Source organism: Liolophura sinensis, chromosome 8, assembly GCF_032854445.1.
Source record: "Liolophura sinensis isolate JHLJ2023 chromosome 8, CUHK_Ljap_v2, whole genome shotgun sequence".
Classification (NCBI taxonomy): domain Eukaryota; kingdom Metazoa; phylum Mollusca; class Polyplacophora; order Chitonida; family Chitonidae; genus Liolophura; species Liolophura sinensis.
The window spans coordinates 13674897-13692424 of record NC_088302.1 but is presented as its reverse complement, the minus strand read 5'-3'; the positions used below and the strand labels follow the sequence as shown (position 1 = coordinate 13692424).

The 17528-nt window shown below is 38.5% G+C and overlaps 1 protein-coding gene across 2 annotated transcripts; it reads right to left on the bottom strand.

Moving 5' to 3' along the window:
* Window positions 1–2992: 2992 nt before the first annotated feature.
* LOC135472793 (stabilizer of axonemal microtubules 2-like) lies at window positions 2993–17125 on the bottom strand. 2 transcript variants are annotated; one of them, XM_064752464.1, is made up of 5 exons: window positions 16942–17125; window positions 12321–12497; window positions 10662–10774; window positions 8695–8781; window positions 2993–4636 (listed from the first exon to the last, which is right to left on the bottom strand). In XM_064752464.1, the coding sequence occupies exons 1-5, from the start codon at window positions 16977–16979 to the stop codon at window positions 3636–3638; spliced, it is 1416 nt and encodes a 471-aa protein (XP_064608534.1). In that variant the 5' UTR covers window positions 16980–17125; the 3' UTR covers window positions 2993–3635. The 2 variants fall into 2 exon arrangements, with proteins under 2 accessions (XP_064608534.1, XP_064608533.1); XM_064752463.1 differs by lacking the exon at window positions 16942–17125 and having other exon boundaries at window positions 12321–12752.
* Window positions 17126–17528: the final 403 nt, after the last annotated feature.

The window sequence follows — 17528 nt, the reverse complement described above, 5'->3', positions numbered from 1 at the left end:
TCAACACTAATGTATTTGGTATTTAATATTTTCCCAGGTGCTGTGAACGGCACTCCAAACATTTGCAAAAGAACTGAAGTATAAAGCTGTGGATTTTAGTCATCGTCTTCATAATTTATTTAGTTCATTCTTGTTCACGCCGTATTCACAAATATTTCACTGTCAAGGGCGGCCAGCATTCTGGTGGGAGTGGGAGAAAACCCAGTAAAACCCCGGGGAAAAAAAAACAAAAAAACATGACCATCCGCAGGTTTGTGACAGGCCTGCCGTCCTAAGACAGGAGAGAAAGTCAGTTTGAGCTGGACTTCACCTCATCAGTGAGAAGCTTTTAAGTCATTCTGCTGCGCTAGCGCGCTAACCGCTCAGCCACGGAGGCTACCTATCTCTCAGTGAAACTTGCAGCTTGTTTTTATCAACCATTCCGTATCACCTGCTTTACAGTTACGCCACGAATAATTATGATCGCGTAGATTATATAAGGGATGTAAATATACAATAAATAGAGCTCAAGTTATGTGTCCTAAGGACGAAAATTGAAGACTCGTTCGAAAAGGGCAAAACAGTCTCTTCGTGAATAAAAGTGGTCCTGATAAAATCGGCAATGCATTCGTACATAGAATGAAACACAACGCGGTTTAGAGGTTTGATTGATAGCTTCATCTAAGTCTTCTTAGTGTAGAGTATAGGTGTAGAATTAGGCAAATGAGTAATAAACCGCGACGTTAAACTGTTACCGTCCAGGTGCGTGAAAAGACGTGTATTTCTGCCCAGAGCAGTTTTGTACGTTAAGAGTGCTCTCCCTTGATTCAGAGGTGCAGCCGAGTGATGAAACTGAGTGAATCTATAGGTTTCACCTATGCTAGAACGCATAATATTCTGTTAATTCAACAGAAAGATTCTTTTAGACTAGAATAAGATAGTGTGTTGAATGTTACACAGTAATAATAAACTTTAACAACAGAATACACTCTGATATCACTCAGACAGCAGACTTTCTGTTAAAATTAACAGATTATTTTTTTGAGTGTATATTAAGTACATATCATTCGGCAATGCGTGTAACAATAATCAAATGAATGAATAATCTGATCAATAAATCATCTGGTTTAAGTGATCAGTCTGACGCCATGCCATTCAGGAACGACACATTGTAGATGGGGCCACCAACCATTATAACTGTATGCGATTCCGTACAAAAAACTTTAAAAATAAAAAATGTGTAGGGAATTCTTTGGCAAAGTTAAATTTCTTTAGAGGAGCTATACATATGTAGTACAGTTTTATCTCAGGTTTAACTCAAAATGTTAAGCTTTAAATTTGGTATGTTGCTTTCCGTTAATTTAGCTAAAATTTGTTGTGCAGTAACGTACCCTGAATTGATGGTGTCAAGCAATATTTTGACCTTGTTACATTAGAAATAATAATTATAAAAGTGATTTGAAATTTTGACTAAATTTTAAGATAGCTTCGTGATAGCTTCCCGGGGCCAGTGAAGTATATTTTTTTTCTTCATCCAAATTTTGTCCCTCTGAGTTTGTTCATGGCATTGAGTTGTTGCACTGACCACGTCCACCACACTAACACCTACCACATGCACCCTCTGAGCCATACAGAAATTATCGCCCACTTGTGGGCAAATGAGTATAATCTCATCAGTCACATCTTATGCAACACAAGTTTTCAGTCTTTAGAAAACGAGCAGATTAAATCTGAAATCTGAAAAAAATATTTACACGTATGTATGTATGTATGTATGTATGTATGTATGTATGTATGTATGTATGTATGTATGTATGTATGTATGTGCGTATGCTTGGGATTTTACGTCGTACTTAACAATTTTGTATGTCCCCGCCATTAGGTGGAGCGTATTATGTTATAGCGATGTAGTCCGACTGTCCGTCCGTATTTCTGTCCGGGCTATTACTCCAACAGTTTTCCACATAGTTTTACTTTTTGGTAAATATTTAGATACACAGGTGACGATGTGTCGCGACTCACATTTGTCCATTTCCACGGTCGTCATGGTAACCAGATAGCCATTTTCCTTATATATACTATATAAACAGATATGATTTTGTGTCCGGCTACAACTCTGACTGTTTTCCGCGTAAAGTTTTCATTTTTGGTGGATACATTCATACACAGGTGTTGATTTTCGTGACTCACATTTGGTCATTTCCGCCGTTGTCGTGCATGTATATTATATAAATAAATATGATTTCGTGTCCTTGCTATAACTCTAACTGTTTTTCACGTACAGTTTTAATTTTTGGTGGATCCATAGATACACAGATGACGGTGTGTCGCGACTCACATGTGTCCATTTCTGCGGTTGTCATGGTTAACAGATTGCCATTTTCCTTATATATACTATATAAAGAGAAATGATTTCGTGTCCGGACTACAACTCCTATTAAAACACCAAATATTGGTGACAGAGTTGGTAAAAAACTTAGGTTCATTTTCAAACAGATTTTCCCTACTTACGATCACTTATCGAATTCCAAAATGACTTTAACACTAGAAGGAATCCAACAATACCCTCGCTTGAATGAAAGTAAGAAAAGAAGTCCGAATTGGGGAGTTTAGGTGTTTATTATACATCATTCATTCATGATCCGAAACATTTTCTTACATAAATATATACAAATTAGGTTCTGTTATTCGAGAAAACATTTCTGTTTGCGGCAGTTATTAATAGTTTCATTCAGCCGTTCCTCTAATAACACACTGCCACGGACGGCGTCTCTTGGTATGACATTGTACACCGAAGTGTAAACAGACGTGTTAATATCACTAAAAATAAAAAGCACAAGGTCTCTAATATAAATGTTTCTTGTATGTAACACATTCAAATCACAGATCTTTCATGATTTATATGAGCTGTGGAAACCAATGTATCTATATATCATTTTGAAGTTGTCAACATGACAAAGGCGACTCTAAAATAAATTTAACTAGGACTGATTTAAATCTAAAGGTCTGGGCAAAATGTCCAAATTTTGAATGTTCAGAAAAAAGGACACGTCTAAAACGAAGAACTTGCTGCCTATGGCTTATAACAATATATATACATGTATAAATGATAAATAACAGGTTTGTTATCTACAAAAGTTTAATATAAAAGCGTCACTCTATGCTAACGGTAACCAAAAAAAATAATAATAAGCATAGCCTTCAGAAAAAATTTATGAAACAATATCAACAATGCTTACAAGATTGCCAGCTATCTTGTTTGATACGAAATACATTGCTGATTCAGATGTAAATTCATCACAATACGAAACTGATAGCAAGATCTTGTAGTTTATTGCTCCCAAAACCCTGACAAACCTTTCCTGAAAGTGTAAATACTAAAGTATACAAAGTTGGGATTTCTCCACTGGCTACTATAGAAGGGAAACCCACCCATTATCACAGATAGTTTGATGAAGGTACGACAGCAGTAGGTCAAAAATACCTTGATTCAGATGGACTTATGATGTCCAGAGCAAAAAGTCATATACATGGAGGAGTATATGACTTAGCATCAAAATGCTTTACAATATTTTTATCTACAAGATTTAACCATATTATAAAAGATTGATTTTATTAGTTCAGCGGACTACTGGTCAATGAAGCTTTCTCCCAGCTTATGCAACAGAAAGAGCGGCTATTCTTTGAGTGGAGTCGTTTGCTGGCCGTGGCAGTTCGGTAACAGTTTCTATGATAGGTTGGTAGAACTTGTGGCCGGTAGTGGCCGTCTCCCTGTAGACGTACCGAGATGTATTCGTATCCAGGAGACCGGCGGGACATGGCTCGCTTCTCTTCGGGGTGTAATCTATGCGGTACATCGTGCCATCCTCGAATGGCGCATCGCTCTGGACGGCGCCGGTGACCGGCTTGCAAGACCGAGCCGGTGGGATTGCGTGGGGCACGAAATGAGCCGTGTGTGTAGACATACCCTCAAATGGCGCGCCACTGGCGACATAATCATTCTTCGCGCCAGGTCGGTTGATCTTGCCCATTTCCCATTTCTTGTAGTCTTGTCTGTAGTTGGTGGTGCCATCGAACGGTCCACCGCGCACCTTGGCGTCGTCGGGCTTCTTGGCCAAGGAGCGCTGGATTGGGAACTGACGAAACTGCATCTTGTGTGTGGTGTTCATGTCGAAGTCTCCATCGGGCTTGACGTACTGATCGGGCTGATGCTGATGTGGCCTTTCAGTTGGCCATTTACGATAGTCGTTCCTGAACGTTGTCATGCTATCCAAAGGTTTGTCGGACTGGAACGCTTGTGCATCGGGTTTACAGCTTTCCATTCTGGGTGCCACTTGTCCCCGGTAGTCTCTCCTGAAAGTTGACAGACCGTCAAAGGGGACACCTGTGGGTTTGTAATGCTCCTTTTCTTTGGCCCACTTGGGCTGAAGAGGATGACGGATGTATGATTCTCGATAGCTAGTGTGGTCATCGATAGGCGCATCGGACATCTTGGCAGCCTCGGTGGGGCGCATGCTCTGTCGAGGCTTTTCGTTGTAGCGTCTGTAATCATCGGTAAATGTGCTGACACCTTCAAACCTCTGGGTGGGCGGTTGCCAATCAGGCTCCTGTCCGAACTTATCAGGACGACCCGTCATCGGCCATTTTCTGTAATCAACTGAAATCAGAAGAAAACTCATGAGAAAATGTATGGTAATTAGTGCAGACAGTGTGACCACAATAGAATAAAACCTGAAAAGAGTCCTACTCCGTCCTGTTTTCGTGCTTTATATAATTTCTTAGTTCTTTGGTGGTTTGTGTAAAACGTCGTTTCGGGAACTGGCCTTGTGATTATAGACCTAGTCCTTACTGGTTGACGGCTGGTATATGAATATCTGCTTCGACGCATAGATTCCTAGCAAGAGAATGGGAATAAAGAACACTGCACTGTGATGAAGAAGAAATGAATGGACCAACGGAAGCAGCCGAAAAAAAAAATACTGGTCCGTCATTTTTTAACCTGGAGATGAGAATGAAAAGCAACCAGCATAATAATTAACATGGACAGGTCAGTCATTCTTGAGTTTATACAAGTAACTGTCCATCACGGATAAGATACAATCAAACAGCCAAAGACAGACGTCCGGTTGAGATGAAACCAAAGAGGCCTACAAACCGGCACTAAATACTGAGGAATTTGCTAAGCTCGATTTACTAAAGACTCACAATAATTCTTTTCAGTGCACGAGACATCTTAAAAGACAGCAAAGTTTTCAGACAACTTGCACGTCAAATATCCGAACAGCAGGGAACAGAGGAAAGAACAAATGCCGAAAATGTAAATTTGTAGCAAGACATACTAAATTTGGTTACATTATGATTTACATTATGAGATCTTCTGCAGGGAAGAAATTCAAGTAGCTCTGCCTCAGATTGCATAAAAGTGGATAACCTGGTGAAAGTGCGGGTGTGTGGTCAAATTTGAAGGTCCTCGAGGTGAAGCCACAAATCAAATCTGGCCAAAATTGACTCTGTTGTTCTGGAGAAAAGTTTGTGGGCAAGCTGGTGTCAAAGAGCGGAACCGAAAAAGTCCCAGATTAGAATATGTCACGTAATTTTGGTGAGACAATTGAATTTATACCGTAATTCAGATCTTTCGTCGCCTGAGGCAATAAGACAGCCGTGTTACGCAATTAGCAATGTGAACATGACAAGAACAAAAGTTAGGTCTAGTGACATATGGATCAGTTGCGGTCAATCGCCGAGCAGAATATAGATGTCTGAAAAAAAAATGTTTTAATTTGTGATAAAATCTATACGCATGTATAGGTAAATCTAAAACTTAACGCATGTTATACGATGACTGTTTGCGGTATTATCTGACTGTCAAAAATTGCAGTAAAAATGAAGCTTACATAAGCACTATACGCCTTGTGGTTATAGGCTTACGCAGTCCCCTGAACTTGAACATACCCAAACTTATGTATAAGTATAAGGTACATATACTGTATACACTGGACATCATATACCGGCGCCCGGTGAACGCTAGGGTAAATTAAATTTTAACAGTTAATTGAAAAAACACACACACATTTCTATAACAACTTCATCAGACATGAACTCTCCAGCTATCGTGCTCTGTATGTTTTTATTCATAATTTGTCATACTCCACATAAACCAAGTTTTAAACAAAATCAATGCCCTTGACAGGAATTGACTCTACATATCGATTGACCTTAATGTATGAACAAGACTGACAATGGCGTCTTAGATTCGATAGAGCCTACATACACTGGGTGTGTTCAACTAAAGTTCACGATCGTGGTTTACGTTTGTGTCTACCAAGGCCCAAGGCGACTCCTCGCTCAGCGCGGTTGTCAAGGCGCTCTCGGTCAATACAGTAAGAGAAACATTCCAAACACGGGCTCCATGGTCACGGTATGTTGTGAGGCCGCCTAGCAGGCCATATTGGCCCTGCAAATATATAGCTCTGACAGGCTACACAGAACTTATATAGTGATGCACAAATGCTGGTAAATACAATTAGCATTAATGTATGGTTAATTTCTAACTTTTCATGTTTTCTACACTTGAGTAAAAGGTGAACCTCTACAGAAGATATGAAGAAATTCAATTTCTCTCATTGTGCGTGCCAATAGGACGTGTTTCAAAATCAAAGTTAATATGTTTGTTTTACTTTAAATGTTTACCCAAGTTTTGGACAAGACGGTACAAAACACTTGAAATATTGGTGCCTTTTACAATGTTAAGTTATATATACACAACGAGTGCTTGCGAATACATTCATCAAATACGCGTTCTAAATCTACATTGCATGAACTTTTCTAACACGATCAACTGTAGGTTGATGATCAAAGATTAATTTGATTTAAATTACGCTAACGGTTTTGACAGAAGTATGCCGATGGGGATCAGTTTAAAAGAGCTATAGCACGGCCTTTGGCACGGCCTTTGTAAACACATCCGTTAATTACTTTCCAATGCCGTGACAATGTCTCATTTGGACTAGGTCGTTTCTTGGTCCAGTTACTCCCACAAGCGACTGAGTTCCTTGTTATACAATTCCCACAGGCCATCGCATGAGGACACGCCCATAGAAAAGCCATTGCTAGAAGGACACCGGATTGGGGAATCAATATATAGATAAAGTGTATAAAGAATACACGGTTGAAGAGCCATATAAACAAGTACTATATGCCACTTCTGTGTCACCTTAGCAGGTTAAATGCTCACTGTTGAAATCTAACACCGATGGTCAGGACAGTGGGATTGGTAAATCAATATCCATGTACAGATAAAGTCAAAAGAAACAGTCGACATAAACAAGCACTGTGAAACTTCTGAGTCATTATATACAGCTAATCAAATCGTCAGTGGCCAACGGGCAGTCATCAACGACAAAAGAATAATGATTTAAAAAGAGTAGGACGTGTGATTTAGAGTACCAATATGTAGAAGAGGAGTCCTTGTTCAAGGATTGTATGAGCACTCTTAACAACACCAGCATTCGATGAAACTGGGTAATGATAGTTTTATTGAAACTATGTGAGAAACGCATCAGTTGTGGATCTATAATAAGTCTTTAGAAGAATCAATATCGATAACCGCTTCAAAGGCCATGAATAGCACAGTGACCACTATTTCGGCCTAATTTCCCTCAGAATTTTATAAGTTAAACAAAGAGTAAGCAGTTATCAAGTTTGCATATATGTGGTATCGAAGAGTAAAGATAACTTTTGTATGACTCTTATGTAACTCCACGAATAAAAGCATAAAACTACTTTTTCTGGGTTTTTTTTTATTATTACTATTATTTATTTGCATCGAAATAGTGCTTCCTAATCGAAATCAACGAGAAATATACAATTCATCATATGGTACAAGATATGGAATCAGTTCAATTTCGGCTCTGTGGCAGAAGCTGTGGTTGGTGGGTAAAGAAACACATTGTTTCATGAAAGTCATGTTTCTGTCATCCGTTGTCCATACAGAAAAGCAGCGAGTGCAGGTGTTTAAAAGGCCAATGTTTCTGACGCTTAGCTTATTCGAATAAAGCCATAGTTGTACATACAAACAGGCCCCTATATATAGGCGATAAACCGATCCATAGCATACGTTATTCACAGGGCCTACAGTTTATTTACCTAGGCCATAATGTCCAAATGCTAATTCGCGGAATGTCATTCAGCATGTCACAAACACACACACATGGTTGGTATTATAACAATGAGCAGGTAACGGCCTCAGTCTTTTCTATACCATGGCACAGGGTATGGTTCTCCTGTGTTCCTGAGCTAGGTGCAAAGCACTTAAACTACGCACCAACGATTCCAGACAAAGAGCAAATGCACAGTTCCAAACACACAAAAAACATTTTGCACCGGATCCATGACTCTTGGCTCATTTGAAAATCTTTGAACCGTTTTCACGCTTGTTTCACATTTTGTATTTTGAATCACAGAAAACTTTTGGTGGAAATCATTCTTCCAGTCATAGCATGTGCAAAGAAGCAACGAGGCAAGCAAGACAATGATAAAATTTGCCGGCCGCATAAATACTGCCTCAAATATCAGGCATGGCATATATTAGAAATGGGACACCCAATATCTGTAGTACATGTAAACCTTGCGTGGGTTCATAAAATAACACCCAAAACGTCTTGTTATTTTCGATTAGGGAACACAATTTCAATCCACACCTAAAAGTTTACTTACTGCGGTATGTTGGTTCCCCTTCAAACTTTGCAGGAAGTGATTTTGTAGCGTCCCTTCGGATTGCTTTGGGTGGAGTGCCATATTTGCCTGCAAACGAAATATTTACAATGAACAACCTTTCAGGATATAAGCATTTTTTTTCCGTTTCCTAATGCTAACTAAAAAGAGCGCAGCGACAGGGCTTGTTGTACTGCACTAAACAAAAGCATCTGAAAATACGACTTTCTCAGAAGGGGAAAGTAGCAAATTTCCATAACCGATACGATGAATTTTAAAATAACATTTCATGCAACCACTTAGTTTTACAATACGATCCTGTGGCATTTTTATTTATATGATTGGTGTTTTACGTCGAGTATTTAACTTCTACGACGACGGCTAGCATTATGGTAAGAGTAAAATGGGCAGAGTCCAGGGGAAATCCATAACCATCGGCAGTTTGCTGGAAGATCTCCTCACTTATGTGTTGTGTTTTTACAGCTCTTTGTAAACCAATGACAATCTGAAAGTGGCAATCCAATGACCCGACTAACAAAGTTATGGCAGGCTACATTGATTGTAACTACCGTGGCAAAATATGCATTAAGTTTAACATATATTGTTTTAGTGGTTTCAACTAACACGACAGCGCTGTGAAACAAAGGCCACGTCCACAAAGCTTCTTAAGTTCAATTTCTCGTAACTTTATGTGCAATTGACGCTGTCTACGCTATGGCGCCGTAACTGATAAGACAACGTTAATTACGAAAGTTGATGTACGAAGTTTGTTGAAAATGGATAAAAAAGGTCGTACATCCATTGCAGCCTTGCACGTCCTTAGTGACGTCACTTCTACATGCCTATGGCGTTACGATCAAGACGTCAGACATCCAATCCTGGTTGAGAACTTGGTGGGTAAAACAAAGCTTCCATGGACGTATCAGACGGAGAGAATTTCTAAGAGTATACTTAGATATTTTGTCGTAGCTTCTGTATTTAGTCTTCTGTCTTTAAATTAAATTTTATTTTCTCCTGAAGTACATAAGGACATGTCAGTATTGCTTTTCGCGGCCACTTTCTGCTAGCATTATTTTTAGGTCTTGTAGAGGTACTTCTTCAAACGGGAACAAATAGCTTTCAGAGTTCTCTGAAATATTCGGCTTGCTTCTTAACTTTTTAATGGATAGTTGCCAAAAAATGTGATGTACATGTATATTATTGTCTTAAAACGTTGAGAAATTTTTCTTCATTTGTTTAGGCTTTCTCAAAGGAAATTTATCTCATTAATGTGGGAGAAAACTAAGTCTGATTGCCAAGCTGTGAGTGTCTTTACAACACTGCGAAATTGGTGACGATTTTTCCCCATACATGCAAAATGGACAAAATGTTATGGTTTTGATACACATCTAAAGATACACACTTTTATACAATAGTAATCTTAACATACAAACTATTATAAGATAGAAGTTTTGTGTGTCCACATGTTGTCTTTGTGTGTTCAGGCGGTTGATTTCAGTGAGAAGACATGAACATTTATATAGTGACAGTGTTACTTTTACATTGGATCATACTTAATACCTACAACAGCTGCATTTCATATTGAAATTCGATATCCCGGAACATCAAAAAGAAGAAGCCTTTAATCTGGTTCTCAAATTGGATAGTTTTATGAACTTAAGAAGCCTAAACTGGCATAAAACCCAAATCAATAAGGCACCGCGAGGAAGACTTTAGTTTTAATTCCAGATTTGGCGGTGTGCATCTCAAAAATATATAGTTTTAAAACAGTTTTATAACGAATGTGGTTGATCATCTGGCAATGTGTATGTTCAAGACGGAACGTTGGCAAATTAGTGGGGCTATAGTATCAGTGAATGACAGGAAGGCAGCAGCATTTCCTATTGGTTCTTGACTGATTTGGGCGCTATTTCGTCCCGTTAATCAGTTATTTAGATATTCTTGCAGGTATACACCCTGTCACAACTCACCTGTGTAGGTTTGTTTATAAGACGTCAGGGTCTCCATGTCCCCCTCGGGTTTCTTGTATTCCTCCGATCCCTTTTTCCATGGTTTCTCAACCTTGTACGGAACGTAGTCCACCCTGTATTGAGAAGGGCGATATTCAGAGGAGTCAGGTTTTATGATACCACCCACCTGGGATACAGGGCGGACGTAGTTGCCCCTCTGACGAGGAGACTCCACAGAGGCGGGTGGGGCACCAATCGGTGGAAATTTCACCATTTTAAAGATCCAGAATTTAAACCTGACAGCTTCAGAGGAAGACAAGTGTATACGATATTAAGACGTTGCTGCGGTCGCCGGACCTTTACCAGTACCACAAGGCACGCCGCTTTCCTTGTACCAGCGTTACCAAGATAATAAACCCGCTTGTCTACTATAATCTCCAGGGTCCACAAATACTTGATCACTTATGACAGGCAATAGATCGCCCAGTAAAACTATACCAGGCAGTAAATAGTAATAAAAGACATCCAGTTTTACAGCATAATTTGTGACTTTGCCAAGAATCCTTGAACAGCCAATGTAGGCCACATACTCGCGAGACTGTTCCAGGTGTCTGTGCCAGGTAAAATGTCTTGGCATCAATACTTAACAAAATGGAACCAATCTATAATTCCACCTATTAACAACTCTAGCCGGTCTTGATCGTTTCTTTTGCTGTTCGAAGGGTTAAATAACAGTGCAGGCAAACAAAGTAGCGTTTGTTTAAAATGCCCTATAGCGAGTTGAAACAGGTAGGCGCAAAAAGTATCATATACAACGAGGTAGAGCTGTCTTTCAAATTTTCATCCACTGATCGTAACATGAGCACTGGTATGCTTATCGCGTTACATATCTTCAAAAAGGACCTCTTACATCGGTATATACACATGAGCATGCAACATAATTACACCCCGTTGACATATGTACATGTATACATGTCTTTATGTTGTTTTGTTGGTTATTGTGTGGATCACGATGCTTTCTAAATATGAAATAATCAATAAGAATTTGTTTCTGTTTACCAAAACAAAACCAACAACTGATCAATGGCTATAACCTGGATGGGTTTACAAGGCTCTGCCATTTGCATGGGTAAATATATTGATACTCAGAGCTCATTATGGAAGCGCCACATTCGGACCATCACGCACGATCAACTAACAATGCGAGTCCCCAGAGAGGGACTGAACCACGTTTGTCGATGGGTCAGTGCGTACTTGTCCGCGCTGTTTTCCCACATTTTATGTATTGATCACGAAATTAGAGTACCGCATACATCACTGGGAGGCGGTACAAAGTGCTGGGAATGCTTTCATGAAACTTGGTCAAAGCTACACTTGCTGACCAAGTGGCCTACTGCAATCTGGCTACATCGACCACCTAACCTTGACCAAAACAGCAGCCTGTTTTACTCTTGGAAGTCTAATATACATGACCAGGGGCTGTGGTTTCCCACTGGCTATCCCATGTTTCCAGTCAACAACCTCACACAAACGCTGAAACATTCTTCAGCACTGTACAATTTCGTCCAAGATACATTAAACACATTTAAAAAGCAGTTCAGGTACAGACAAAGAATTTAATTACCAACTTTTTCTAAAGCAGTATTTGAGGGTCGTCTCAAATATGGCATTTGCACATACCTGTGTGTAGTTTTATCAGCTATGGGCCCCTCTCCGGTCATGGGCACCTGTTGTGGTTTGAAGCTCTCCCGCAGCTGTACCGGGTGAGCTGGGTATTTGGTGGTGTACTCGGACAGAGCACATGGTTCGTCACCTCTTGTGGGCCCTGCATACGGACGATGTGGACAACGATGGCGGCTGGTCAAAGAAAGGCGCAAAATATAACAATCAATATTCTGTATAAAGTTAATCATTTTGTCTGATTCTGAGAGCTCTATCAATCATCGAAGAAAGATGTTATATGGTTTGTCGGGAAAGCAAAATAATATTCTACTGAGTTTCAGCACCAAAGTAATATTTAATGATCGTTATTTTCCCCTAGACATGCATTTGTCCAGCCGAATTATAAAGGCAAATAAAATAATTGTAAAATTTGAACAAGTACCGCGGTAGATTTAAAAAAAATCTTATTATTAGCCTACTACATGTAGTTTACTTGAAGTACACAACAGTACAAATTCTTTTTTTATATTTTTACATAAATGCAGGGAAATAGGGACTAGAGTTGGAGGTTAATATTCCCCAAAACAGATGGAATTGATTGTGAATATGATGACCTACTGTACATATAAAAGCATTTGAAGAGTTTAATTAAGATACCAATCCAGTTGTTCAAAAATACGAGTAGATTTCAGTCTGGTACATGTATTAACATTATTCGAACAAAGTAATGACTTTCATTTAAGTTCCACTAAGTTTACTTGTTATACATTCAAATGTTTCGTGCAGAGTTTTAATTATAGAACCGGAAGCAGAATTCAAACATTTGACTGGATGTGATTTTTTTAAACAAGTTAAATGAAATAATAATAATAATAAAATTCTAATAATAATTAATAATTAAATTCTAACAGTAGTTTCCAATAGCATTTGCCTTTTTCTTTCTTTCCTTTCACTTTGTAAAGCCAAGACAAGGCTTTGAGGTGACCCAGTTTAAGTGAGACTTAACTCTCAATACATTTTCTACACAACTACTGCAAGGTTCTCAAATGGTTTCTACAAGTACACTTTATGTGTACAGAGCAAACACACTTATTTTACAATGGGTGACTGAATGGATGTTTACATAATTTCCATGTACATTGTTCAACCATTTTTATCACTTGGAGGATTTATGATCCTGTGCTGTAAAACCATGTCATATATAATATCAACATGTTTCACTTTTGACAAAAATACCCCCGCCATAAAAAGACATTGACAATGGTTCAAATGAAAAGTTACAAATCAGGCCTTGTTTTGAGTATAAAAGAGACAGTCATAATATAACATCAAAAGTCTATAAATCATTTTCTCTCAAACTGCCATGGGTAAACATTTTATTTAATACACAACATGTACTTAGTAACAGCCTAATGAGCACTAGGCCAGCTTGAGTTCCAACTCACTGATGTATATCAGATTCATCTACTCAAATGAATGAAACAACATATTAACACTTGTTACCTTAAACACAACAGTGCTGTATTATTCATCAGTGTCAACTTTTTTTTCAGTGACACATATTATTCACCAGTCCATATTTCTTTATTTATTTTTCTTCAAGCTGAGTACATTTAGGTACAAACATGATCACCAATTAACATTTTAATCATCAGCTTCATCTGGAGCCATTGTCAAAATTTCTAATTCTCATCCAAAATTCTAAATGTTATTTAAAAAAAACAAAGGGGAATGTAAAGCTATGCCAAAATGACCACTTTGTAAAGATCCATCTTTTCTAAAATTCTATTTTTTGTCTTCTAAAATTATGTATTTTCTACAAGTGTGGCATCTTTCATTTCCACGATAATGCCATCAGTCTGAACTGGGAAAACAATATGCCATACATGTACATAGAGACATGCTTCGGTAACATTTGAAGAGACTTTATACTACACAATATACCACAATTAGTCAAGAAAACTAAAAATTTCTTATAAGCTCTTTATAGCAAGCTTAGCAGAGGTAAATATCTCCTGTAAATCTTTTGAAAACAATGCAGCTTTCAAAAAATATCTACATCAACATAGCATGTTGACAAAGTTTCTTTTGATAACTTAGAGCAGAACAGGCCACTGGCATTATAGAATCAACCAATTCCTATTGATTATCATCAATTAAATATTGTTAATGCATCTGAGTTTCTAGGACTCCTGTACTGATTTAATGTCATCTTATCACATCTAAACAAGTGGCTAGCGACGTTCCTTTGTTTTCTACCTAGCAACTGTCCACAACAGTAACCTGGTGAATAAATACCTGAAAGTCCAGTGAAAAAATATGTTATGCCTCTTAAGTGTGCATTGTCTGAAAGTGTGTCACTCGCACTGGTAGGCTATTTCCAGCCACAGCTCAGCAGAAACTTGTACAGGCCTGCATCTTTTTTCTTTTTTTTCTTTTTTGTTATTTATTTTCAAAAAGATGGATGCGTCATTTGACTGGGTACATCATCTGACTAGGCGTAATTTCCGGTGAACATAACCTCTGTAGATATAAATAATACCTGCATACCTGTATATATGCCAACACACTCATTAGCCATTGTAATCTAGACTCTCACTGAGGTCCAGTGTTCAAATCCAGCTCTTTATAGCTCAACTATGGCCCTGGCTTTGTGAAAAGGGTAGGAACTTGATGAGGTACTAAAAAGTGGTTTTCTCTACTGCCACGTAAAATATTCTAGATTATCACGTACAATAATAAGCAAATAAACAAAGGTAATATATATATTTTTTTTCTTTCATTTTTCATGTTTCATCAACAAAATTTTTAGTGCTTGAAATGAAAATCTCAATCTGAAAAACAGAAAGAATATTTAAAAATAATTTAACTGCTAATGAATTTACACGCGTAAACATATCCTCAACAAGTTCACTTAGATACATGTACGTACCTCAGTTTGAGGGTAATCGTATTAGTCCATATACAGCATTAGTAATCAATAGTGCCACCTGAGAGGCTAAAGTAGGAACAGGTATATCACAAGTTAGCAATGATAGCAGATATCAGCTTCATCAGCTGTAACTATGTTAGTCTCTGAGGAGTTACCATAACTGTTTATACATACACGTATGTAAGATGAGAAAAGGATGTTTTCTTTGAAAGCAAGATTAAGTCTGCTGTGGAAGGCTGATTTTTTGTAACAACTATGAACCCCTGGTCAACAGCACTTCTTGGATTTTAGTTCTATATTTTGACAGGGTCAAGCACAGCTTTTGATTTGAGCCCTACTGAGTCCTGATAATTAGGCTAAAATTGAAGAAGTGCTGATATGTATTATTTATACATGTACTGCACTTAATATTAGGTCATGCTACATGTCATGCAACTAACAGTATTTACAAGACAATAACTAATCTTAAATTCGTCACTTAAAAGTTTTTTAATCATCTCAAAGTAAGCACACAAAGCTGTTTTATTTATTTTTTATTTGTTTTTTTTTTATGGTTGTTGTAGTTTTGTTTGTTTTTTTTTGGGGGGGGGGGGTGGAGAGGGAGGGGCATACATGTATATCTTTTCTGATATTCAGGTTTTTAAAAAATTTTATTTCCTTCAGATAAACAGATTCACCCAGTCTGAAAATGTCCTGCATTTGACCCTGTATTGTCACACAGACTATACTGGACACTGACAGTAAATTTCTATTCAAAAGAAAGGACAATATAAAGTAAAAAATTCAGGAAGATGGGTGGAAACAGCCCTAAACAGCCACAGCTGCTCTCGATCTTACATCACTTGTACCCTATGGTTAAAAGGCAAACAAGGATTCTCATGATGAGCAGAAACAAATGCGTTCTCTGGTTATAGAGATAACTTGCTCCTGATAAATCAAAACTGATAGCATGGCAGCACTTTCAGTTTTCTCAATGTGTATGATTTTGCTTACTTTACACTGGAATATCTCAGTTATGCAACATCACAACGATAAAATGTTATACTTTTTAAACTTCATATTGGTATACCTTATCAATGCATTATTGACTGTCTGGTGTTATCCCTTCTTTTAAACAATTCAAATGTACATGATGCCGTGACTGTTTTTCTATGACATCTTACTACCAGTACAGGGCAAAGCACTGTACCATCATCACATCGGATTAAACCTTCCTGATGTGCTTCGCTACGATGTGGCTGAAACACTGCCGATGTGGCGTTAAGCCATTATCATTCATTCCGGATGAGTTGATTTTAATCCAAATTACTTAGTTCGAAACTTACAGTCCAACCCTCTATGTTGGCTTTTAGATGGCGAACTGTAGCTTACATTACGACAGCAGTTTTATGGGCGGGGCAGGGTGGGGGGAGGGTGCCGGGGTGGGGTTTGAACTCAGTTCTGTCAACGACATCTCAGAGTTTGTCCACGTTGTTCCTTGGCAGATTAGAAATTACAATTGGTAATGTAGTTAGCTAGGTCAGGGTGATGTTAATGGGAATGGTAACTAAATCACCTTTTCTTTAAGACGATAGTTGAACTGCCCTTATCGTGAGGTCAGCCAGTCAACGGATTTGACAACCGATCGTGTCGAGTCGATTAACAGATTACGAGAATATTCGACAGCCGGCGGCGGCAATAAAACCACAAATTACAGCCATTACTCACCCACAAGTGCAGATCTCGCATATACACTTCTTCACCATCGTGCTGTATATCCTTGCCGCTCAGAAAGACGAAGGTTGGGCGGCCGGATACTTTAAAATCAGTGATGTTCCGTGAAGTTGTCAGTTTCTTGAGGCCGTGTACACGTCGTCAAGCATTCGAGTGAAAGCTGTTTATTCAATATGGTGGTTGGCAACCACCCTGGAAACGCCTGCGCAGTGCCGTGTGCAAAACGGCGACAAACGTCACGTGCTGTTTTGCGCATTCAGCTGGTGAGTCGTGGTTGTGTAGATACGACATGCACTGTTACGTTCATATGCTGTAGGCCCTATATTGTTTACTTGATCAAATCGTACATTGCAGAACGGTAGCCTAGCTTTAAGGTATCCGCTTCTACACGCCCTGTCTAACCCAGTATGGCTCTATGTTAGAAAAAAATCCTATACCTGGCTGAACTTTATGAATGAATTTATCAATGCACAAAATGAATTTTATACAGTTCTTCTTAATTTAGTACATACTGTATCTGATATTATTGATTTTTGTTCCAATAGCTATCTGATACTTGTCTTCCCCAGCAGAAAAAGAGA